Source organism: Pelmatolapia mariae, unplaced genomic scaffold, assembly GCF_036321145.2.
Source record: "Pelmatolapia mariae isolate MD_Pm_ZW unplaced genomic scaffold, Pm_UMD_F_2 NODE_ptg000329l+_length_72278_cov_1, whole genome shotgun sequence".
Classification (NCBI taxonomy): domain Eukaryota; kingdom Metazoa; phylum Chordata; class Actinopteri; order Cichliformes; family Cichlidae; genus Pelmatolapia; species Pelmatolapia mariae.
Genome location: NW_027052018.1, coordinates 29,445 through 56,049, shown reverse-complemented (window position 1 = coordinate 56,049; position 26,605 = coordinate 29,445). Strand labels below are relative to the sequence as shown.

Genomic DNA, 26,605 nt, shown 5'->3' with positions numbered 1-26,605 from the left:
GTGAAACAGTATAAGCTTAATGAAGTGAATGCATGCCATCATCAAAGTTAAAGGCAGTTCAGTGAAACATTAGTGTGACTTTTGTTGGCCAGAAACTGTAAAGCTTTCATAAAATGTGTTTCGCTTTCCCCCCTTTTTTTATCTCTGTTTTTTGTGTGATTTGATGTTAAAAAAATCACAAGGTACTTTTTATTTAGTTTTACAATTGTTGCTGTTTTATGTGAGTTTAGGTGAGATTTTTAAGAGAACAGATGTTTCACTTCTGTAGTTTGGATAAATATTAACACCAATAAGAATGTTTACAAAAACACCAAGCTGACAAAATTAGAACAAATGGTTTTGCTTTAACAGTATTGTGGGTAAATTCTCAATTTGCAGTTCTTTTGCTTTAATGACTTTAATGTATTACAATGTAAATATGCTGATTTGCAGAAAAGAAAATAATGTTTTCTTGTTTTTTCTTTTTAAATTTCTGTGTAAATTTTGTGCTGAAACGAGGACTGTTACCTCGTTACCTCTAAACTGTGAATCATTGTTTTTCCATCATGCTTGTTGACTTTAATTTGTATTAAATATTTCCAGTATCAGTTGTATAAATGTAGATATACATAAACAGAAACACACAGGTCCACCTACATGCATGACACTTATATACTCACAGGGTTTGGTGATTTATTTCCCTTAACGTAACATTTGTGGATTTTCACATTTTTAACTGGAGACTTTAATTCACTGAATTTATTAGAGTAAACTATTTTTTAACTTACAAATCTGATGATAAAGGTTACTTCGTCTCTGCCCTGGTGTGTGAGGACTGGCTCCACTCTTGTCTTATTTTATCTCAGTGAGAACGCAGGACAGGAAATGGATGGATGGAGTTCTTTGTCACTGTGATTAGTAGCTTTTCAATAATGCTGTGAACACATTTTTCATTCCTTTTGTTCCCTGTGTGCTCACTGACTTTGCCTCCTGTATTGTCTGGTTTTCCTAGTTTTTATTATTTTTTTCTACCTTTATTCTTATTTTGTTGGACAAATTTATCACCTTTTTATATAAACCTGTTTAGTTTTCTTTCAAATGTCATTTCAGATATTTTGAGACTGAAGTGTGTTTTCAGCACTAATGAATGCTGATGAAAATACTTCTCGTACTTCAGTACTTTAAGGGTGTTTTTCTCTCTCTTGTAAACAATTTTTTATATCTGGTGTTTGTTTATTAGATAAATGTAAGTATTGCTGTTAATTTATTTTCTATGTTTGTGATGATTTTTAATAAAATCCACAATATTCTTAATTTTTGTCCTGTTGTGAATCCACATTGAGTTTATTCTTCCCATGTGACTGTAGCTACAGTTTCATGAATATTTGCTTCAATACTATAAACTATTATATAAACTAAACTATAAACTATAAAGTGATGTAACTAAAGGGGAGATCTGACTTTTCACATGAAAGAAAATGATGGAAAAAATGTGATATCAGCTTAGATGAATCTCACTTGGTTTGGTGCAGTCTCTGAGGAGGTAACAGTTACCAGTAATGATCATTCTGGTTATGTTGGAGAAGACGTCATAGCATTGCATACAAACACTGACATGGATCACTCCAAAATAATGTGCCTTTAAAACTAAAATGAAGTGTAACGGAAACAAAAAAATGTTGTTAGAGCAGCTGCTTCACCTCTGTTGGAACTATGGGAACAGCTCTCTCCTACAAACAGACTGGACGATGCTCTTTCATTTCTATCCTTTGTTCAACTTTTCTTATCTTAAATGCTGCTTTCACTTTAATTCATAAGCAGCTGTAATTTGTCTGTTCAAACACATTTCTATTGTGTTATACTATGTTTTTGGATCCATGTGTTTGATTTGGTTTTTGTGTCACCTTCAAGTCTAAAAGTATTGATGTTTTCTGTGTAAAGAAAACGTGTTGACCACTAAACCATGAAGTAACTAGAACTTAAATATTAAAAGTACCAAGAAAAAAGGAAATGAAAAGAACAGCATCAGGTGTTCAAACATCTGCAGAGGTTTTAAATTTCTCTTCAGTCGAACAGTTTTCAGTGTTGAAGCTGCAGAAAAAAGCTGACAGGAGCTAACTTTTCTGTTTAAGAACATTGTTTGACTCTTTATCCTTTGTTTGGGTCTCACTTCCGAGAAGTACAGAGGTAACAGCGTGTTACATGAGAATGATAACAGTAGACAGCAGGCTGAGCTGAAAGTAGGTCCAATGTTAGACTTGTACTGAAACTAAATAAGTACCTTAAAATGCTAACACATAACAGAAGACATGGATAAAAGAATATGATGCTTTCAACAATATAATTACATATAATCAATATAATATCACGACTCAATAACTACACAAATTTGTGATCACACAGTTATTGCTCTACCCTCCACAGAGCGCCACATGACAGAAATTCAGTGAATTCATTTTTGATATTTTTGTTTCCAATTCAACATGAGCCACAAAGAACAGATTTTATGATGCCATCAAAAACTGGTTTAATGTGTGAGTTTAAACCAGATATAACTGACGTTTGCTCTCAGGATGAATTCCTATTTGTTCTGATGGACCTTTGACACCTGAGCAGGAAGCACTGAGTCTCTTTTTGTGGACAATAAAACTAATAAAGTCTCTTAAAAGTTTACATGTTGATGGTCTTGATGTTCCTGCTTCTCCTGGGAATACAGGAGGTGACAACAGGTTATCTAGGAATTTTATGTTTTTGTCTTTTTATTTGTGGCAGCCTTTTTCTGCATCATTTGATCCCCAGAGAACTGCAGCCTGTTTCAGCTGCAATAAATTCCTGTAGATTATAATTATATTATAACCTTAATGTACTTCTCATCTTATTTCCCAAACGGTCGCCAATGTGGACCAATCTTCATGCTTTAACTGGTACAGATTTTATACTGAATATCCTTCCTGACACAAGCCTCCCATTTATTCCTGCTTGGACTGAAGGAGTAGACTTTCTCATGACTCCCTGAGTCTGGGTTTGTGTCTCCTCCTGGTCTTGAACTGGGAATTGTTCATGTGTGAGGTGAATACATAAATGCATAAAACAAACAAATCCTGCATTTCAAGCTAATTCCCAATAATTAGCATTTAGCATTAGAAGATGAGAAATGATGTTTATATTTTGAACTGTTTTGTTTGTTTGTTTGTTTGTTTTTGCTTTGTTTTATTCTTTGCTTCGAGCCCTGTGTACAGGAGCTGCATGCAAAAGATTTTTTGTTAAAAGGGTTGGCGTAATAAGGAAATGCTTCAGCCAATACCTTTTGATTAGCCTTGTCTCTTGATTTTTTGCTTTGTGGTAATCCTTATTCTGTATTCTGTATTCACTGAGATATTTGAATGCTAATGTCCCGATTCAAAATACTGAGATCCAAAACAAAATACCAAAGGCCCAGAAGGATGCAATCAAACGGAAGAGTTTATTGAATACACATGCAGGGAGGTACAAACTGCCAAACATCAGTTGTAGAACTCCACCCAAAAATACACTTCAGACTGCTTTTGATTCATCAGGGTTGACGCCCCCTCATGCGTTTACAAAGATTGTGATATGTCAGATACAGTAAATATTCATTTTCATAAGCTAAAATAGACATAGAAGTTCCTGTCTCTATCACATTTTCCATATAAGGCCACTCGCTGCATCCTCCAGATGGTCCTTGGGGATGGTAGTCATCTGGCCACCTCCTCTGTCACCTGTAACCAGGCAAACTCAAATGCGACAAGAAGCTGAATACATTCAGGCCTTCACTCAAGCCTGCTTCTTGATTATATGTATTATATGTGTTTTGTAGGCATGTATGCATTGAACCTTCCATAGCTCCAAGTCACTTACTCCATGTTTCGCTGGGACATTCACGCCCAACTGAGCTTATATCCTTTTAATTAATTGACTGAGCCACAACTCTTTAATAAGCACAGAATTGCAATGTGTATAACATGATTACAGTTGCGCCTGCAATGAGAGATTATTATGTGATTATGATAACACCTGTAATACAGACTTTAATGTAATGTCAGCAGCTTCAATAACTGCTTCAATGAAGTGATTATTATATGGTTTAATGCAATGATCATGACTTAATGCAAAGTTAATTAATGCAATCATAATGCTGATAATAAGTATAAGTAGCAGTAAAATATTCCTTATTCCACACTAATCAATAAAAAAATCAAATTAAAAAAAAAATCAAATCAATCAACTTAGCTATTTCTTTAAATTGCTCATTGCACATCTTTTTTATAAGTGAACCTGCCGTCTTTCTAAATGATCCAACAGCTGTAATTGACATCAGTCAGGGGGTCTGTTGGTAATTTAGTGGCTGTAACCAAAACTTTCATTTTCGCCACAAAAACCATTTTCATTTTTATAAAGAGTTAAAACCTTTTATCGCTACAGCTTATCAAGTAAAATAATTATACACAAACTGTTTCTTACAGTGACCCACTCTTTGAAATATTTCTTCACTGCGTCTTCTCAAGTCCAAGACTTCCCAGAGTTTTAGGTTGTTGGGATTGTCACAGTTTGCCAGGGCAAGCCGTGGGGATGTGGGGGAAAGGAGGACCCAGAACGCTGGACTCTTCACTGCAAGTGGTGCGTTTATTTACAGTGCGAAAATGACAATAAATCCCCGTGCTCTCCCTTTACTCCCGTGTCGTGTCTTCTTCCCAAAAAGTCCCTGTTTAGTGCTCTCTGCTCCTGTGTCTCTGCACTCCCCGTGCTCACTGCTCTCTCTCGTTCCACACTCCTCCTGAGGAAAACAATAGAGACAGCTGTTAAAACACTTAATCCCAGCAGGCATACACTCACTGACTTTTAAACTAAACTAGAAGACTGATGTGAAGTCTAACGCAATAATCCCACGTCGGTGGAAACTCCATCGCTCTCCTAAATAGCTCCCCCGACGAGCCCAGATCAGCAGCAGGTGTGTGGCAAGGACTTCGGGTGTGGCCAGTCCCCTAGCAGGGCCACACCCACCAGGCCTGAAGGTGGCTGTGACTTGGCCACAGAAAACAGCTACACACACACACACACACACACACACACACACACACCTGCCTACATACAAATGTGGACAGAACAGTAGCAGTGCAGACGACACACACACCAAATAATAATAATAATAATAATAATAATAATAATAGCCCACACTGCTCACGGACCCCGAGTCCCCAGAGCCGGGTCCGTGACAGAGATGATTGATGAAGTTCAGATGATTCGTTATGACAGCAGCACCAGGAGAGCTGAACCCAAACAGCAGTGGATGAACGATGCAGCAGATACACAGTACTGGGAGAGGAACACTGCGTTTTTTCCTCCATTAATAATTTAAAGCAGCGCTTCAACCAAACTGGAGATTTGTTGATGTTTTTACTGACACATGCTGTTAATGTTTTTTTGTTTGTTTTTGCAGTACATTGAAAATTTGCCATTTAGATCACAGTCCGAACTCTTCTCTTTGTTATGACACGATGCGGGTGGACCACACAGACATGTTTTGGACTCAGTGCAGGGGGTTATACTTACAGTGACACAAGCAACACAATTCTGGGGCTGTGAGGAAGTGCTCGAACGGTCTACGGAAAAAGGAGAGTAGAGATTAGTGTCAGTGTACGGGGAAGCAAAAGCAAGGATAATACGAGGGAAGAGGGTGAGAATTGGAGAGCTTACTTGTCATGACCTGATTACTAGCCCGGGCTGACGAGGAGCCGGTGTTCTGGTAATCCATCCTACCTCAAAAAACATCCTACCTGATGTTTCTGTGCAGACGCCGCGCATGCGCACAGCACCAAACCCAAATTAACTTCTTTTTCTGTCACCCATCCGGAATACTTCTTAAGGTTATGTCAGGAGTTTTCCTGTAATGCAACTCAGATTGGAATAAGTGACACTCAGACAGGTTTTACAAATTAACGTGCACGGGAGAGAACTGGACAGGCGCCGTTCCTTCGCTTGACCTCAGTTGCTCTCGTCCGCCCTCCCGTAACACTGCTCTTTTATTGTGGTTACATGAATATGCATAGTTTCATTAATATATGATGTATACCTTGTGTGTGTGTGTGTGTGGAGTGAGATATGATCCCGTGAAGACTCCCCAAAGCTGGTGCCAGGAGTCTAGCGGTCCATCTAAACAAAAGGCTCTTAGACTCAAACAGATATACGTATGTTTGCTATACCATATATCAGCAAGAGAAGATACGGCCTCTCCTAGGAGACATGTGATCTATGCCAGAACACTCTGAGGAGGAGTGAACGCACTCCCCTCTTCATGCTACACAGAGTTGTTACAGACCTCCTAGGATGAGACATTCTTTCAATCTACAAATGATTATATACTTCTAAGCATATATGAGTAAACATTTCTAAGCATAAATGGCAATAAACAATAAGACAAGGTGTGACCTCTCCCATGCTCCCAGGATGTGGGTGAGTAAAAAGAGCAAACACATCTAGAAAACCTTAAATGAAATGTACTTCTAAACATAAACATAATAAAAATCTTTCAACAGGTTATGGTTATGGTTAAGGGTAGGGTTAGGTTTAGTCACAAGTCACCGTAAAATCATAATACGGGTAGGACGATTTGTCAAAGTAGGATGGTTTCTCAGAACACCGGCTCCTTATTGGGAGCCGTGGGTTTTTTTTTTCTTTCTCTCACCCTCTCTCTCGCACTTTTTTTCCACTTCCCTCCGCACGCGAGCCTTGTGCTTTGCGCTGGGAAGAGGGGGGAGGGGCGGGAGTTACACTCGCAGTAGCACAGGAACAGAGCGGGAGGGAGAGAGAGAGAAAGAGAGCCAGGGACAACAACGTCACATTTGAAAGGTATAGTAATCATCCACAACTATTTTCAGTTGCGGATGATAAAGGATTTAGAAATTCATGCAGGCCCATATGACAGAGAATGTGCATCTTCTTTTTGTTTTCATATTTTAATTTATATTTAATTGTGTTGTGGTTTGCAGTGTTTTGTGTTGTTTCACTATAAATTTGTTTAAAAGGAAAAAGCTGAAAATTTAAATAGTTAAAAGCTGAAATATAAATAGTTGGTTTTTGTATTATATGATTTATTTCTTACATTTTATGTGGAGTGAATAAATAAAAGTATATTTACGGTGGCCCCTAGAGACAAAGCACATACAAACTCCAAAACACGTAAAAACTCCAAAACACATAAAAACTCCAAAACACGTACAAAAGATAACAGAAGTGCTCCAGGATGCTAGGCGCAGTGTAGTGGCTACACAAGCCAGGAAGTACCAACGACCGGATTTGGTGTGTGGTAGTAAAAGGTAAATTATTTGAATATTTACGAGTGCTTGTGTATAAATACACAAACAATACACATATGCTTTCAATTGTGTAATTTAAGTGATCTAGGTAGCTCTGTTTTGGAAGTTCAGTTAACGCTAGAAATGTGTTTTGGAGTTTGCACGTGCTTTGTCTCTAGGGGCCACCGCATATATTTATATATAAACATATATAAACAAAACCACTTTTTTTTTTACATTAGTAATTCCTTTTATGCATAATTTTATATTATTGTTAATAATAAATTAATTAAAGCAACAAAACAACCTGAGGAGCCGGTTCGGAGCCGAAAGAGCCGGCTCTTTTTAGTGAGTCGAGCCGAAAGAGTCGGTTCTCTAAAAAGAGCTGGAAATCCCATCACTAGCGTCCAGCTCCTGGTGTAAAAAGCCTCGTGTTCGCATTAAGGCAGACGGCCAGGTGGCTTTCAGTCCTTGCAAAAGTGCAAAATAGACCCCGTAGTATCCAAAAATATGAGATGCGCATGCGTGCTCAGGCACAGAAAGGCGCCAACAGCTTCAACTCATGTAAAACTTGAATTCATTCATTTTGCCAGCAATAAATTTTATCTGAGACCAACTTTTGCTCCAAAACGTTAAAGGATTAGTTGAAACCCTTAATGTATTTGAGTTTATGGGGCAACTCAGCTTTTATTGTTAAATTGTGAAAGAAATGACTGTAAGCTCAGCAATTGCAAGTTTGATTTTTTACAGTGTATGCATTTAAAATTAATACAAATCACTCCACTGAGAAACTTAACAAGGTTTTATCCCCTGAATAGAAAATAAATTATACAGTGTATACCCAACATAACATGAACTACACCTGTCATAACATAAAAATTTATAAAGACCAGATGAAACTAACCTTCCCTTCGTGATAAACTGGTTCATATGAAGATATTTTACTTTCAGTTTCGTTGATAACCCTAAAGGTTTACCCCAGATTTAAACGACGTTTACTCTCAGAGTAAATCCCTATTGGCTCTAATCGAGGCTAATGGTGACGTTTCTCCTGGTTCTCCATTTTAGCTTTAGCTTTTTCTGGACAAGCAAATAAAGTCTGTTAAAGGTTTGGCTGTTTATGGTCACAATGTAGAAGATGAAGAAAGAAGAAAGAAGATGAAGGCCTTCATCTTCTTTCTTCTCCTGGGAATACAGGGGGCAGCAGCAGGTCAGTTTGACTGTTATATTTCTGTCTTTTTATATGTCAGATTTATGTAATTTGAAAGACAAATGGACGGACTGTTTGCTCCCCAGAAATACGCTAAACATTTAGTTCTAATGGATCCTAGTACACTGTTAAAAAAAACATCTTAAAAAAACAGTAATATTCTGGCAGCTGGGGCGCCAAAATAATACCGTAAAATAACAGAAAATAACTTCCTCATAAAAATACGGTTATTTTCAGTAAGGAAAATACAATTTGTTGCCCTAATTTTACATGGGATTTTGCCTTTTTCAAGTGCTTTTAAACATTAAATTAGGAACATTTTAATGTGATTAAACAATGAAATTACCTATAAACAAGGTCAATGAATGTGGCAATATGAATAATAATGCTTAAATTTACAGAAATATACAGTTAACAGTTGGGTTAAATAACATTATTTGATGTAAAAAAAAAAGTTGTATATTCAATTATATTTGATGTAATACTACATTATGCAGCACAAAATAATTTATCTTTCAAAACATTTAAAAAAACTAGATATTGGCTTTAAAATTACAATTCACTGTTAATTTTACATAATATCACATGTAAATTTAGATTTGAAGTGTAATTTAACATAAATTTCCTGAATATTTACTGGACTTTCAGTTTGAATTAAGTGTGCTCCCTGTAAGATTGTGGGTTTTATCTGTCACAAAACACCCAAAGAACCCTTATTAAACAAAACCCCTGATTATAATTACAAGATTATGTTAATTCTTGATCATATGTTGTGTATGAGCAGTTTGTAGATGTTTATTTTACTTATAAGACATGAGACATTGTTTCAATCATTAACATGGATTTTATTGACAAAAAGATAACCCTTCCTGGAACAATCCAAGAACAACTAACACTTATGTATAAACAAAGGCACATAGACTCACATTCAGGGCTGCTGCTGGCCATTTGGGTTCCCTTGGAGAAATTTGCAAAGTAATCATATGCAAAGAACAACTCGAGTAAAACAAAAGCGTCATTGTTATGCTGATTATACTTAACTGATAAGTATTGATATGTTGTAAGTTGTCACTTTAACACAAACTTTTACCAAAATAACTGAACGAATGGGACTGTGTTTGCAGAGCAAGCACCACAAGTGTCAATGTATAGCCTATTACAATGAACTGAGATGAAGATAATACTTAAGACAATGCTACACCTAAAGCAGGACAGAGTGACAGAGAGCCTGTCAGCAGACAGTAACATACCAACTAAATGTGAATAGGATTTGCAGCCTATATTTCACTTCTCCCCTATCAAGCAGGCCACCTGTGCTGTTGACATTGACCATGAACCGGAGACCAGTGCTACTGAACAGCAGATTATGTTATCCTCAGGATAAAAATAAGAACTTTTTATGCTCTCCACTCATAGTCCGCAATTTTGGCGATCAACGTCAGAACCTTTGGATTGACTGCAAGGTTTTTCTTAGACGTGTTCCACTCCACTTTGGATCCCTTGTCGGCGTTTATCTTAAGGCATCTGTCGAATGAAAAACAACAACTTCATTAAGAAACTGAGGACTGGACTGTATGTGTTTTTTTACATTTGCAATGAATCTAAGTGTAGATTGAGCTTGCTTTTGAGTGCGTGTTTGGACATACAGGTCATTGTGGAACAGAGGGGTGATGCAAAGATGTTTGGTTAACCTGTGAGTCTATTGCAAATGCTGTTTCAGGGTAGTGAAACATCTGTGAACATCTACTACTCAAAGGTCTCTTTCTATAACTTGACATGAGCATGAATCAAGGATATTTCAGAGACAGCCATCTGAAACGCAAATATTAGTTATTTGTTGATTTATCAATCTACAAATCATCTCAACACTCAAGCATTGCTCATTCTTATGTGTTTTAGCTGCAAATGAAAGGAGATCTGATGATTTGATTTGGATTGCATAACTTTAGATTTCACTGTCTCATCATTCTTATGTCTCAATGCATAAAATTGACTGGTGCCGCCTTACCGTTGCAAGAATTCCAAGGTTGCTGCCTGGGCTACTGGATAAGAAATGTTCGTGCAGTAGTAAGAGCCAAACATCAGGATAAGTGCGTGGCTGAAGATAGTGATATGGCCATTCACAATTGCCTGGTCCACAGATAACATGAAGTGCTCGGCTGCCAAAGTAGAGTTTCCTGTTGTGTACATGAACAAGAGACAAGGGGACAAAAAAACAAGTCCACACATGACTCAAACAACTAACTGCAATGTTACAACTGATGTATATCAATTACATACACTGGCATGCAGTTTGGGCTCTACGGTCAACTACAAGGTGTCCAAACTTTTGCTGTGGGCCTTTTCCTTTTCTGTTTAAAAAAATATGAAAATGATTTTATTTAAAATTAAATGTCATCTATAACTTTAAGCCATTTGGAGATTATTTCATCTTCTACATGCTTAACTGTTCACATGAACTGAAATGTTGACCATGGGTGCCCAAATATTTACATTAAAGCACCACAACTGTGACAGGTGTAATCTTTTGACATCCTTAAATGCAGCACAATACTCACCTTTACAGCTTACTGAACAAATTTGAGAACTCACGCTACTAATCTGCAGGGGAAGAAACAAAACCTTATGAATCATGAAACCTGCCAAAATCCAAATACATGTATGCAATGTACGTTTAAATGTAGTCAAATAATTCGCCTCAGCTGCTTTAGCCCTACTTCCTTTCCACAAAATAGAAGGAAATACTTGGCTTACCTGTCCATTACATTTTACAGGGCAAAGCTAGCACAGTGGGCCACTTCTATTTCCTATTTCTCTCTCTTCATCACGCAGCACATCTTGGCACGCACGAGCTCTCTACAAGAATGCAGGTGTGTCGCTAGAGTGGAACAGGTCGCCTATTAGCTCTTACGTTGCATACTTAATTTCACATTAAGACAAATGCATCAGTGGCAGCTGTCGTCGCGGGGCCCCTAACGGGTATTAGCGGTGTAGAAACTATCTGCGTAGCAACTGCTGTGTTTACACGGTCACAGAAAGCTGGCAGCTAACAAATTAGCGAACAACAACTCTGCTAGCCAGCAAGATAGTATACAGCTAGACCAGCCGCTAACTGCACCTTATACTGACAGACGACGTCCTTTGCCTTCATAGCTAGGGATTCCATGCCTTTTACCGTCTCAGTAAACTAGGAGCCATAGTGGTCAAGCAATTCCAAGTTAAATCTACTAAGCTGAGTTTGATATACTTGCCTTGCAGCACTGCATGGATGATCTTTCACCAACCTCTCTCTTCCAGCGCGCTTTCCATTAGTGATGCGCGAATCATGAACGAATCGTTCAATACTCGAGAATCACTTTACTGACTCGTGAATCATGATTCACAAGCCCAACTGACTCACTGACTCATCCCTGTTGCTCTTAGCAAACTAATTTCATTAGTAGAAATTAGAGCTGGGCGATATAAGATTTTTTCATATCACGATATGTTTTTTTCATTTCAGGCGATAACGATATATATCACGATATAAGCCAAATAACTATATTTGTAAGATTTAAATGTGCCGTTGCTCACAAGTAAAATGTGAAATAATCTGCAGCTTGTTTTGATTTAAATATTTATTTCCCATAATAAGTTCAACAGGGTAGATGTACTTAAGGAACGTGAACAAAACAGACTACTAAATTGTCAATTCCACTTAGAAACAAAATTTTAATTCTAAAAATAAATCTTAGTTTGTTTTACAGAAGAACAGACAAAATTGACAAACTTTTGTCAATATCAAATAAACTGAGAACTAAAAGGAAATTCTCAATCTCTCCTTGTTGTATAGCTTAGCTTTTCAAACAGTTTTAACAGTGACTTTAGTCTGACAAAAGCCGAATGACGAATTAGCGCTTTCAGGCTACGTCCACACGTACCCGGGTATTTTTGAAAACGCAGATTTTTCTATGCATTTGCACCTTTCGTCCACACGTAAACGGCGTTTTCGGTCACTGAAAACGGAGATTTCTAAAAATGCCTGCCAGGGTGGATATTTTTGAAAACTCCGTTTTTGCATTTACGTGTGGACGAGAAAAACGGAGAAAACGCAGCGTCAAAGGTGTGCGCATTTTTTGACGTCACACTGTGCGCCACGTTATTGTTTAGGGGAAATGAATTTCTACTATACTGTTACTGTTAATTGTACTCTCTGCAGTGTTTAAATGCTTACATATACACACACAGTTACTGTCCCTCCACAAATACGACTCGGTTCTGCTTCTATGCCCCATCTTTGTTTACTATTTCCCACCGAGGCTTCTAGACTTCTGATTGGCCAACATTTCTACACGGTTAGGAATATATCGCCACCTGTTGCTTTGGCATGTTCCTAGCAGCGTTTTCCTTCATTTCTGCGTTTACGTGTGGATCTCCGTTTTCAAAAATACCCGTGTACGTGTGGACGTAGCCTCAGTCAGAGATTGAGCATGCACCGGTTTATTGTATTTCCAGACTTGCTTTAGGCACAATTTACAGTGCGCGCTACTCTGTTTTTTGTCAGACTTGAAATAGCCGAAATACCTTCACACTACGGAACTTCTATGGCCCTTCCGTTCGACAATCTCTCCGGCATCATCGGTTTTTTCTTCGGTAACCTTCGCTCACGCTCTCGGTTGATTTTTCTCTAGTCAGCAAACTCATTTCCTCCATTATCTGGGCAGCCCGGCTGCAAAAACAAATACACATGTGCGCCTTGGCACTTGTGCTGTACGTAACAAGTCACGTGACGTGACGCTGCGGCTGTGATTGGTTCGGCTCTGCGCTACTTAATTTGGATTGGTTGTTCTTTTTTTTCTTTTTTTTAAGAGGACAAGAGAGATGAGGCCTATCGCAATAGTTTAATTTTTCTATCGAGAAAAAGTTATTTCGCAATACATATCGTTATCGTTCTATCGCCCAGCTCTAGTAGAAATATATCTAGCTTATAATTAAAACTGTGGGGAAAAAAACAACAGCCAGTTTCTTAACAATAACATTTCTGCTCTGAACTGGAAGAAAAAACCCTGAGTAGAAGCTCACATCAAGACAATAGCTCCTCGGTTCACAGTAGCATCGCTCTGCTAACATGCTAACAGCACATTTGAGCTACTCACCCCCTCCTTTTCTGTGCTGAATCGTAGGGTAAGCGAATCACTCAGGACTCACTCACCCCCTCCCTCCTGGCTCGCAGCTTCTTCTTCTTTTTCTTGGTTGGCAACCAATGTTAAGGCGCATTACCGCCCCCTGGCTCACAGCTCAGTGGACATTTAGATGGGAAAATATATATTTGACACATTTGAGGAAAATACTACTAAAATAAAATAAAAATAAATAAAATAAATGTTCCCTTTAGAATTTTTTTGCTCTTTTTTGCTCCATAAAAATAGTTGTTTTTCTTTTTCAATCACTCATCTTAGCAGTAGGATATACATGACAAGAGAAACAAATTAAGTTTGAGTGAAAATGTACATTTTTTGCACTCTGGTCAACTGACTCAGTGACTCAAATGACTCAAAAAACCCGATTCACTTTGGTGAGTGACTCATTCAAACTCGATTCAGTAAAAAGAATCAAGTTTACCATCACTACTTTCCACAGCCATACCCGCGACCTTGTGGTTGTTAGTTCACATTCATTGGCCGATGCTTAGCGTCATGTTATTATGTGTCCCAACATCCAATGGCATGTCACATTGTTTTCATGGCCACGCCCTCACCCCAGGTGCAAAGGCCTATTTCTGTTCAGGAATGTTGTGAATACTTTGAGATTTATAATAATTGCAATTCCTACCTCTACATTTATTTTTTTAAATATATAATTAGCACAGCGTGGCCGTGCAATGTTTTATATGTTTTTTTTTAGTTTTTATTCCTATTAATTATATTTTCACTTGTTACCTCTGAATTATTGAAACAGACCTAGATGACATGAAATTTTCAGCAAAATTATAATTCAAATACTCCTTTAATTATTAATTATTCTCATTAATTTTCGATCATTTTATATATTTTTCCATAGTATTAAATTTGAATTTAACAGATCATTCTCTCAAATAACAGACAAATATTTGTGAAATTATGATACATTTCTGAATGTATTTTTACAATCTAAATATGCATATGTACAAAAAATATATTTAAAAAACAAGAAAATTGTGTTTTATTACATTTACAGTGATGTTATGTTATTTTACATTTGACATGTAAAATCACAATCTACTTATGTAAATTTAATGATATTCCAGAAAAACAGTACAAAACTGTAAAATATACAGTAAGAAGTCCAGACGCTTTTCTTTTCAAACTCCTTTGACATACTTTTATATTACTTTTTTTTTTACAGTGTAGATAATGTCAATGTTTAGAAACAATCGATTATATTATACAGGTAATTAAATCGTCTGTTTATCTTTTCAATACCTAATAATAAACATTAAAGTTTAGATGAAGGCAAAGATTAAAACAAGGCGACTTATGTCTCAAACTATTTGATGATTTCCGGGTTTAAACCGATGCATTTTTAAGCGTTGTGACTCTGCTGTGTCTCCAAACAGTCTAACAAATAAAACATCAGTGAGGAGGTCTGATGATAATCTGGTGACAATAATTAAAATGTTTATTTTAAAAACTAAGTAACATTTTAATTTTCATGAGGGTTTAAAACATTTTCGCACAACAGCTGCTCATTAAAGTTAACTAAAGTTCATTTAAGTATCTTTATAAATATTATTTTTATTTTACTATTATTTAAAAATGATTTGTTCGGTATATAAAAAGACAAATGTCATTTGATGTAGTCTATTAAAAGTTAAAAGACTCCTGCTTTGTATTGTCTTCAGTATTATTCACCAGTGTTATGCTTGTGAATATTTTCTGTTTGACAAACATGCGCACACATATCGTAACTAACGAGTAGTTACACCCGGATATGAAGTTCACTGTTTTTCTGGTGTTATTGCTTAATTAACAGCGCAATGAGGTGACTTTTGTTGTGGGGTGTATAAATAAAATAAAATAGAATTCAATTGAACTGAATTGAGATGCAAATTAAATCATTATTACTTAATAATATCAGATAGTTTATGTATGTAAAGTGCGAGTACACTACACATACCATCACCATACCATCAGGTTCAAACTAGAATTTGAAGTTTTGAAGAAAAGAGGATCAGAAAAATTACAACAAACACTGAACATCTATTCATAAATCTATTTTGTGTTTATTGAAGGGACAGCAGGATTATTACAGGATGTCCTTAATGTGCTGTAGTTTTTGTTATTGTGTTATTTAAAACATAAAATAATTTACAAATCTGTGTTCCTGAGATCTCACAACATTACCTGTTTCTTACAGTGACCCACTCTCTGAAGTATTTCCACACTGGGTCCTCTCAAGTCCCAAACTTCCCAGAGTTTGTGGTTGTTGGGATGGTTGATGATGTTGAGATTGATTATTATGACAGCAACACGGAGAAAGCGGTGCCCAAACAGGACTGGATTGCCAAGAACACAGATCAGCAGTACTGGGAGAGAGAGACTGCAAACTGTTGGGGTTCCCAGCAGGCGTTCAAAGCCAACACTGACACTGCAAAGCAGCGCTTCAACCAAACTGGAGGTTTGTTCATGTTTCATTTTTTACTGATATTTGCTGTTAATGTTTTCAGTGTGTTTTGTTTACAGTAGTATACAAGTTTGCACACATATTAAATGTTTCATTCAGATTACTGATTAAAATTATTAACATAATAATTCATAATGAATGTAGAACTACAGTACAATAATCAAATAATAAAGATAAATTCATGATATTTGAAGTTTTCTGTTTATATTTAGGATTTTTTGCCTCTGAAACCTTGATGGTTGTTTTTGCTACAATTTCTTAATAATCGATTATTCAGAAATTAATCTCCAGAAAATCAGCTGGATCTAAATAATCAGTCTGAGGTGTATTTGTTTTAAAATTATTGTGAACTAATATTTCACTTTTAATAAAAACAATCCTGGACTGAAACTCTCCTTCAGTGGAAGCTTCTAGAAAGACCTCAACATAGTCTGTGTGTAGTTTTCCCGCAGTTAGACGATTTTTTTTAGAACAATAAGAGGCTGCAGAGTTTCAGAGGATGGAAACTTAAACCCAGGATCAGGATCTGTGTCTGCTGCTCAGGATCCATCTTAGTGTGTTTGTCTGTTCCTGTAGCTCACAGGAAGTCGCTCCGTGTCTCAGTTCAGACGACCCTCACAAATAATCACATGTTGTAATAAATTATAGAAAAAGAAAATATGTCAGACACCATCAACAGCATCTTAGGATGAAATAATTTATCATCTAGCTGAGATGTTGAATGTGCTGTGATGTCACAGTTATGACAGCAGTTTTTCCAGATTCCATTAAACACATAATAATAATAATAATAATAATACTAATAATGATGATGATGATGATGATGTTATATTTAATACAAAAAGTAGAATCAAACAGGGTTGACTTTGTAACAGGCTGAAAGTAGAGACAGCTCAATGACCCGTTCACTGTCCACGGCCTCTTTATGAATGAATTTAACTAAATGCATCAACCATTGTGAAAATAAAGCAGACATTCAGCCCGTTTTCATGAGGAAATGTTTTCAGGATTGTCTTTCATTAGCAGAGGTTCCATAAATAAATCGGTGACAAACTTAAAGCTACTCTGTGGAAAATAAATAAATATTTAACTTTTAGTTTTACTTCAATAGGACAACAGTTTGGTGAGAAGTAGATAGACCAAAAATAAGAAACACAAACTAACAGACAGACGTTTAACAGTTAACAGTTTCTCTAAATTTTACACTGATTTTTGTCCTATTTAAAAATAAGACAGTAAATATGAGTTTCAGTCTATGTTTAATATTTTTGGTCCCAGATTTAAAATTTAATGTTTTTTGGGGTTTTTTGCTAATAAACAACAATCTGAAAATATAATCAAGGAAAGTAAAGTGTTAAAATGTCTCACTTTTCCCATAAACTGGCTGAAGGTTGATTATTAAGGTGGTGTCGTTAAATCAGGATGCCGTAAAATTCAGCAAGAACCCTTCCAGAAAGCCTCCCTATGAGCGGTGAAAAAAACCCACGGGTTGTTTTGGTCATTAAACACAGCTTTGGTCACTCATCTACGCGTGAATTTTTTAATATTTTTAGTGCAAAATCTGATCTGGTCACAGCGCTGAAAAACACCAAAAGTGTCCCAGCATGGAGTCGAATTCAAGGTCTGAATTATTGTTTCAGTCCTCTTCTCTTAGTAAATGTAATAAAAATGACAACATGGTTTTAAATCTTAGGGAAATCTTTTTCACCTTTTTGTCAGGTCACAGCAAAAGAAATTAACTGATTTATCAAAAAGTATTTCTTGCATAGTCATCAATCATGACATGAAGCATTTGCTGGAGCCTGAAATACTGTAAGTAGAACTCCAGGTTAGATTAACATCACATGATCATATTAAACAGAGACGCCTCTAGAAAAACCTCAGGAGAGTCTGGTGTTTAGTTTCTCACAGGGAGGATTTTGTTGGACTGATGACGGCTGCAGAGTTTCAGAGGATGGAAAGTAAATCTAGAATCAGGATCTGTGTCGGCTGCTCAGGACGCCAGCTTAGTGTGTTTGTCTGATCCTGCAGCTCACAGGAAGTTTCTCCACCTACAACAGCAGAGATAAACTGTGCAGTGATATCTCTGCAGGCAGGACGTAGATGTGCTAACGGGAGAAAATGAATTCTGTTTTTTCCCAGTGTCTTTTTCTAAAATCTGCATTGTTAATGATGATTGGTTTTAAAAATCTTCCACTGAGACAAAAGCAGCCATAAATGTAGATCCTCTATATGTTGATCACGTCTCTGTGTCAGTGTAAGACTTTACTGCAGTCTCTCTCTGGTTCACTGCAGTCTTTGTCTCTGTGTTTCTGTCAGGTGTTCACATTGTCCAGCGGATGTACGGCTGTGAATGGGATGAAGAAACAGGTGAAGTGAATGGATTTCGCCAAGACGGTTATGATGGAGAGGACTTCATAATCTTTGACCTGAAGACAGAGACGTGGGTCGCTCCAAAACAACAGGCTGTCATCACAAAGATGAAGTGGGACAGTAACAAAGCTACGATCACACAGTATAAGAACTACCTCACCCAGATTTGTCCTGAGTGGCTGAAGAAGTATGTGAACTATGGGAGGAGCTCTCTGATGAGGACAAGTAAAATCTATGACCAGAATTAGATTGTTAACCAAAAGTCATATGTCTCAGTTTATTACTTAATATGATATTAAATTAACCTTTTCATGCATGAATTATGAAAACCTCAATCAGGGCTTTTTTTTCTTGAGTATTTTTATTCATCTTAAGGAATGAAAAAAAGATTTTTGAACTTCATTTTTTTAAACATGTACTTTTCATTTTCAAATAGTATTTTTACATGTCCACTTAGTTGTACAACAAACATTTTGACTTATGAATTTGACAAATGAATAATTAATATACACTGTGTAAAAACTATAACATAACAAAAATATATTTTTAAATATATTTTAAAAATATTTTACAACAGTATAACAATATATGTAACAACTATAACAACTATAACCCTGCAAGGCATGGAGTGACTCATCAGTGTCCACTGTAGTGTTTTATGTGCAAGTTTACCATCAACACTGACACAAATACAAGAAAACAGCCTTTGAATAGTTGTCCACTGTAGTGACCCCTATGTGTGAAAGGGTTAATATAATTGCACTTCGCGTGGCATTTTGACACATTATTTAAATGTAATTTAATTTTATAAACTACATCACATCAAAAGAAATTGGTATGGTTTAAATAATAATAATAATAAGAATAATCTTTTAAAGTTGCTCCTGGTCGTCATAGCAGATCATCTTCCACAGTTTTAGCTCTGATATACTCATTTCTAATCCTGTCCATCCTTCTCACTCCTTATGATAATTTTAATCTCTCTCCAGTTCTTCCCTCAGTGTCTCTCCTCCAGAAGTCTTCCTTCTCCTCAGTCACCTGCCACGCTACAGGTTTCTATCCTAACAGAGCCGAGATGGTCTGGAAAAAAGATGGAGTGGAGCTTCATGAGGGTGTGAACAAAGGAGAGATTCTCACCAACAATGACGGGACCTTCCAGATGAGTGTTGACCTGGATGTCTCATCAGTCAAACCTGAAGACTGGCACAGATACAGATGTGTGTTTCAGCTCTCTGGTGTGAACGAGGACATCGTCACCAAACTGGACAAATCAGAGATCAAGACCAATGAAGGTGAGTCTGGAATCAGGATCAGATGAGTGATAAACATGGGAAACACACACTTGAATTACTGCAGTAGCCCTGTAGCTCATGTTGGATGAGAAAGTTTGTTTGCTTTGATTTTCTTTCTGTCAGCTTCTGTCAGAATAATTTTAAGACCTAAATCAGTTTAGACCAAGTTGTGTTTTTCCACCTCATTTTTTCCTTGCTGAACATTGATGAATATAAAACATGTTCATGTGTGGCCACTGATTATCTGACTAATGGACAGTTTTAGAAGATTAAATAGTAAATGGGGGAAAATGTATATTTTGAAACATTGCTATGTTCAAATTTATTGGCAATGTATTGAAATTAAATTTAATGGCAGAACTTTTATTGCTGGAATGAAAACAAAAATTAGTCAGACAAACATGTAGTGACCATAAACAAAGCTATTGTACATGATTGTTATCTGATTGGAAACTTTTTGTTCTCACCTTTTGTTTGTTCTGTGATCCACAGGAAGTTCCTTCTCCCTGATCATCCTTGTTGTTGTTGCTGTGGTTGTTCTTGCCGCCATCGCTGTGATCACATTCATTATTTACAAAAAGAGGACAGGTGAGAAACAAACTTCCTGGATTTTTCTTGTATAATGCAACAACAATGATGACATAGTGCAAACAATAATAATGATAGTAAGACTAATATGACTTAATTGAAGTCATTATTAACAGTTTTCAAAAGAAAACAAACAATGCACACAGGATTAAACAGGTAACAACCAAAAGCAGTGTAAGCTGAGTCTTCAGGTTAATATTAAAGTATTTTAACACTTTCTCTGCCAGCAGGATGATCAGACTCTTTTAAATCCTCAATATATTCATTAATCATGCTTGTTGTGTTTCATAACTTGCCCTTCATTTCTCTGCATTATCCCACTTGTAGATTTTTGTCCAGTTACTTCACTTTTTCTTCTTGTCTGTTATTTACTTTTTTCTGCATCATTTTTCTTTCTGTCTTTGTGGTTTTTTTGTTTTTTGTTTTTGTTTTGTTTTTTACACCTGAGCTACAGTTTGGTTGTCAAGGAACAAAATAACCACCAACTCAGTTATTGAAACCCAAACATTGTTTCTCTTTTCTTAACCATCAACTCTGTCAAACAAACACATCCTAAGGTACACCTTTACCTACATTAGAAATGTGTACGTTCTCTACCTTTAGTCGCTTTACTTATAAATTTAACACGAGCACATTTTGTGGGAAAAGTCAGAATATATCTATAAACACATTAGTGAGTAAGCCCAGTGTCTATGTTTTTAATTTTACTAATTAAATTAATGCTTTTGTCCAGATTACAAAATGAAAATATGAAATTATGTTTCATGCCTTGTATAATACATGAAAAAAATTGTGTTAACATTTATAACAAATTATTAAAATGATGTATTTTTTCCTTTTTATTTCAGACAAACGTCCCCCATCTCGTAAGTTAAACTTTGTCACTTTTCTCTAATCTCTTGTCTACACTAAATTAAAAAGGGTTTCTGTACTTTAATCTAAACAGTCTTTCAGGGCTGTTTCCTGTTGTGTTTGATTGTAGTAAAAGTGACAGATGAGAGCAGGATGTGGACTAACATTGTGTTTCTGACCTACAGCTGTAGAGAACCGTGAAGTCCAGGAGCAAATGATTCCTAAAGCCTAAACCACAAACAGCTCTGCACACAGTGAGTTACTTCATATTTGTGTCTCATGTTTTATCTTTCTTTTAAAACTTATGTAAAATAGTGGCTGTAGTAAAATCTCCTGTTTAAATAGAACCAAAAAAGTGCTTTAGTATAACTTTAAATCATATTAAGAGAAAGATGCTTTCAAAATAACGTTTCATGAAATGATTTAACAAAATTAAAACAAATGTGTTAATTCCATTCAGAAACATATGAAGTAAATACTCGATTGAATCAGAATTTTAGATCTTAATGAAACTGTAAATATGTTATTTGTGGATTTGATTAATCCTAACATTTATTTTGTTTCTTTTTTATCTCTACAGAGAACCTGAGAGAAGACGTGTCAGCTCGTTCTTCTACATAAACTGGAATTCATTGAATTTGTTGATTGTTCACATCATAAAATCTGTTAAAAAGATCTAAAGTCTAAAATATAGTTGCAGATGCTTATTAGTCAAGATTTAATGGAAAGGAGTTTGAAAATGAGTTGGCAAACATTACATCATTAACATATACATCATAATAGTGGCATTAAATTATTCTGAATATGTTGTTTTCAGTTTAAAAAAGGCAATTTTTTAAAAAAAGATCTAATTCTGTTTAAATGTTTCAGTATTAGTATCAATATTATGACAGAGATCTTGATAACCATTTTCTCGGTAAAGAGCTATTATTTTTTACAATAGCGGATTTATTTTGCTTTCTTATTACATACGCAATAAAATAAAAACCTTTAAGATTATCCGATATTCTGACCACCCTAATGCCTGTAACCTAGCATTAGGATTTCAAGATTATCTGATTATCCTGTTGCTTGTAACTTAGCAAAGTATCGATGCAAAGAATTTCATACACGCCACCGACTCTTGTACGTGTAAAATAACACTGAGTTAAAAAAAAAAAAAGCACCGCGCACATATTCAGACCTCGCTCCCAAATAATTTTATTAAAACACCCTCAGATGAGGTATTTTGGTTTTGTGTGGGAAAGACTTTTCTTTATTTTAGAGTCACTTTTACATCAGGTTTTCTCATTAGCAGAAAATTCTCGATAGACAGAAAAACAAACCCTAAAAGATAATTACTGTGAGAAACTGCCTTGTTTTCCACAAAATAAGAAGGAGTCAACAAAACATTAACCCATAAAAACAACCCCTCTAATCAATATTAGTATTTCTTAATGCTTGTAACCTAGCAAAGTACCGACACCCGTGCAAAGAATTTCATATTAGGGCTGTGCGATATGACCAAAATCTCATATCCCGATATTAAGACATCTATCGTCGATATAACGATATAAATTACAAAAATGTAACATTTCCTGTAAATTCTGTGAATCTCGGGCAGCTCGACTTGCGTGAAGTGTTTCCAGCTGGGCGTCGCGTACCTGGAGTCGAGTGTTTTAACTGATGCATGAAACTACACATTTTTAGACATAAGTTGTAACGGCCGCCGTTTTCTTTGTGAGTATTTATTACACAGCGTGCTGCGGAGAAAAGCCTGTTCTAACGTTTGAGTCTAAGGTTTATTTTTTAGCACCTGACGGCTCTTTTTTGCTTCTCATCCCTTGATACGCTGCATCTTTCACGTGACTCATTTTATTTTGAAAAGCCTCAACAGGATCTTGAGCTTTATTGTGAAAGGTTTATGTGGAAAATAAACAAGCGGACACGACGTGGTTTTACCGTCGTTGTTGCTAACGAAAACGCATAAAAAACAAGCGCTTGTCCGTCCGTAATGTGGTTATATTAAATATAAGAGAAAGAGAGAACTTTAAGAAATTAATATAGCCGCTACAGTGACCATCAAAATGATGAAAAAATATTGCTGTTAACAGTTTATTTTGCGACACCACGAAACAAACGATAGCGTAAAATGAAACGATAGACGTTTTTATATCGTCATCCGATATATATCGTTATATCGAACAGCCCTATTTCATATACATTAAAACAATTTCATCCTCGGATGAGGTATTTTGGTTTTGTGAGGTAAAGAGTTTTTCTTTATTTTTTGAGCTACTTTTACAACAGAGGAGACCGGGCCTTTGCGATTGCTGCGCCTAAACTTTGGAACCGTCTGCCTCTTGAAATTAGGTTCTCTCCAACACGACATTTTTAAAACCAGCTTGAAAACACATTTTTACTCTTTAGCTTTTAATTGTAACTGAGTTTTGTTTTGTTCTTTGTCTTTGTTTGAGCTGCTTTTTTTTAGTCTGTACAGCACTTTGGTCAACCTGTGTTGTTTTTAAATGTGGTTATAAACAAAATGATTAAACAGAAAAAACACTCACCTCTAAGCTTTCATCCATGGTGATAACAATCCAACTTTGGGACTAGCGAGTAAATGTCAGAATGAAAAGAATGATGATAAGTTATTTGTTTCAGCGCCTGCCAATAAATAGTCATCGGTAATATCCCCCCGCCCCCCCCCCCCCCCTGCTACATTTAAAAAAAAATCCACGGTATGGGGTCTGTGGTTCGGCTGCCCTTCTTTCACTGAATTAATGGTCAGCTTTTGGCAGCCGATGTTCCTTAGTCTAGTTTGCTATTTTGTATTTCAGGCTGACTTTCCATCTTTAATAGCCGGTGACTGAACCTTGGTCCTTTAAACACGGATACTTTGTTATCATGGCCACGGCTACATTATCAAATTCTACGCTGGAAGGACACATTTTGTATTTGACCATTTCTGACACTCTGCAATATAACTAATTTGAGTTTGGTACTTGGATGCAGAAGAGTACCATTGTTAAGAAAGGCTTGGTTTCCTTGTTCTAACTGCTCCTCATAACTAAACTCGAGTATTTGGAATTTTAGGTATCAAGGTTGTGATCTCAGTGAAGAATCTGAAGAAGGAGATACACAGAGACAACATGAGTAGAGGGCGTTGCTTGAAGAAATAAGGCTGGGTCTCAGTGGGTATATTACTTCAGAAAATAAAAATACAATACAAGAACATATCTTTAAAAATGGTGTTTTGGAGATGTTCATATTCATCACACTAGTTGAGCAATGAAAAATCATGCGGCCACTCAACTAATCTTAAAGGCTCATAAAAGAAAAAGTTTATGACAAAGTTAAATGTATTGAGTCTGTCAAAACTAAAAACAAAACTACGATAAAATAAAAAAGGAAACACAAATTGTCCTCGTTTTTTTCCAAAAATGGTGACAATTTTTGTTTTGCCCATTCTGCAAATTCTCGATCTGGGTCATCCTCGTTGAGATGCTGCAGTAGCTGGAGTTTGTAAGGGTGCCATTTGTGAGTAGCTAATATCCGCCGAAGGGATGTTCGACTAATGCCACTCTCCAGTGACATGCGGCGAGTGCTACGCTGTGGGCTCTTGCTGAATGAAGCTAGGACAGCCACTGATGTTTCTTCATTAGTGACAGTTTTCTTGCGTCCACATTTTGGCAAATTCAACACTGAACCAGTTTCACGAAACTTAGCAAGCAGTTTGCTAACTGTAGCATGGCAGATGGGTGGTCTCGTAGGGTGTCTTGCATTGAAATCTGCTGCAATGACCCGGTTACTGCGTTCACCAGATATCAACACAATTTCGATCCGCTCCTCACGTGTTAACCTCTTCGACATGTCGATGGCTGTGAACAAAGAGAAACTTGTAAATAACTCATGAAAGAATAAAGTTACGTTGAAACCAAGCACACCATTGTTTTTCTTGTGACATTACCAATAAGTTTGATGTGTCACATGGCCCTCTTCCTATTGAAAAAACAAAAGTTGTATCCAAGATGGCCGACTTCTAAATGGCCACCATGGTCACCACCCATCTTGAGGAGTTTGCCCCCTCACATATACTAATGTGCCACAAACAGGACTTTAATATCACCAACCATTCCCATGTTATTACGGTGTATCCATATAAATGGCCCACCCTGTACATAAGAAGAGGATGGCCCAATTACAGTTATAATTAACCACTAAACATCAGAACTTACATGAAAGTGAAAAGTTAGCTATCAGAGGCTGATGCCTTTTGTCTTACAAGGATGCAGGAGCATCATTCCAAGGTCACAAAATAGTCTGGGACAGAGTTGAACTTATGTCCCTGCAGAAGGCCTTTGGTAGATGGGTCACCTATTCTTTGTCTGTTTTTTATGTGGTGTCAAAGTCTCAATGTTCAGCTGAGTTTATAAATAACTTAAAGGTGTATATTACAATTAAATAAAGGTTATACAAAAATAAAATAATTGATATATATAAAAAATGTGTCTACAAGCGTTCTTGATTTTCACCACACAATGACCCACCCATTAACTTTATTTGGAAGGTATATATCAACATCCTTAAAGTCTGACACACAAACAAACAACAAAACTCAGACTTTATCTTGAAAACTGTTCTGTCTATGGACGGGGTATTCCACCTACACAATCAAAAGTAAAGATTTGTCTTTTTTTGTTATTGCTGTTCAGTCTTGAGCTGGTGAGCATGACTCACATCTAAAGATTCAAAGGTTTAGGCAACAAAACAACACAAAATTGATCAGAATGTTAATCTAGAGGGAGGGAAACACAGGAACACTCTCGACATTCCTTAGGGATGGGACACCAGGGAAGACCTGTGCACAGGGAAACATTCAATTAATTGCCAGAAGTCGTAGAGAACACAGTCAGATATCTCAGGGATGGTTTCACTCACAAGGCAGGTCAACGATTTAGAGTTGAGTGACTGTCAGCCACTGCCTCAAGAAGGTGGGTGATGATCCACAGGTGAGCAGGGCGGGGACTTGAAGTAAATGCCGCCCACAACGATTACACACACACACACACACAAACCCGCCAGAGGAATATCAAAGCAAGAGAATGACTGACTGGACAAAGGGGCAGGACGAACTTCCTGTGTTGTGATTCCCGGTTCTTTTAAGACTACATTACTACTGTCCTGTACTGCGTATAATTGAAGTTTATTTTCTGTTAATGTATCTCACAAAATGTCTAAATATTTTGACCACGCTGTTTTACACAGTATTGAAGGAACTATTTTATCGTGATTGCACCGACTTGTTCAGACATTTCAAAATGAATAAAAGTTTTTATTGAGTTACAGGTTTTTTTGCATGTTAACTATCGTCTTTT

The 26,605-nt window shown here is 36.5% G+C and overlaps 1 protein-coding gene and 1 long non-coding RNA gene across 2 annotated transcripts; one reads left to right on the top strand and one right to left on the bottom strand.

The window, feature by feature from the left end:
• Nucleotides 1-8,444: 8,444 nt before the first annotated feature.
• Nucleotides 8,445-22,336, top strand: LOC135932366 (major histocompatibility complex class I-related gene protein-like). The gene is made up of 8 exons (XM_065469801.1): nt 8,445-8,502; nt 15,877-16,137; nt 18,463-18,741; nt 19,506-19,808; nt 20,301-20,396; nt 21,245-21,262; nt 21,434-21,502; nt 21,829-22,336. Exons 1-7 carry the CDS (start codon nt 8,451-8,453, stop codon nt 21,478-21,480), a joined length of 1,056 nt encoding a protein of 351 aa, XP_065325873.1. The 5' UTR covers nt 8,445-8,450; the 3' UTR covers nt 21,481-21,502; nt 21,829-22,336.
• LOC134623002 (uncharacterized) lies at nt 9,440-11,639 on the bottom strand. Its single transcript, XR_010093194.1, has 4 exons — nt 11,257-11,639; nt 11,061-11,103; nt 10,511-10,679; nt 9,440-10,026 (listed from the first exon to the last, which is right to left on the bottom strand). It is a non-coding gene; the product is annotated as an uncharacterized LOC134623002 (long non-coding RNA).
• Nucleotides 22,337-26,605: the final 4,269 nt, after the last annotated feature.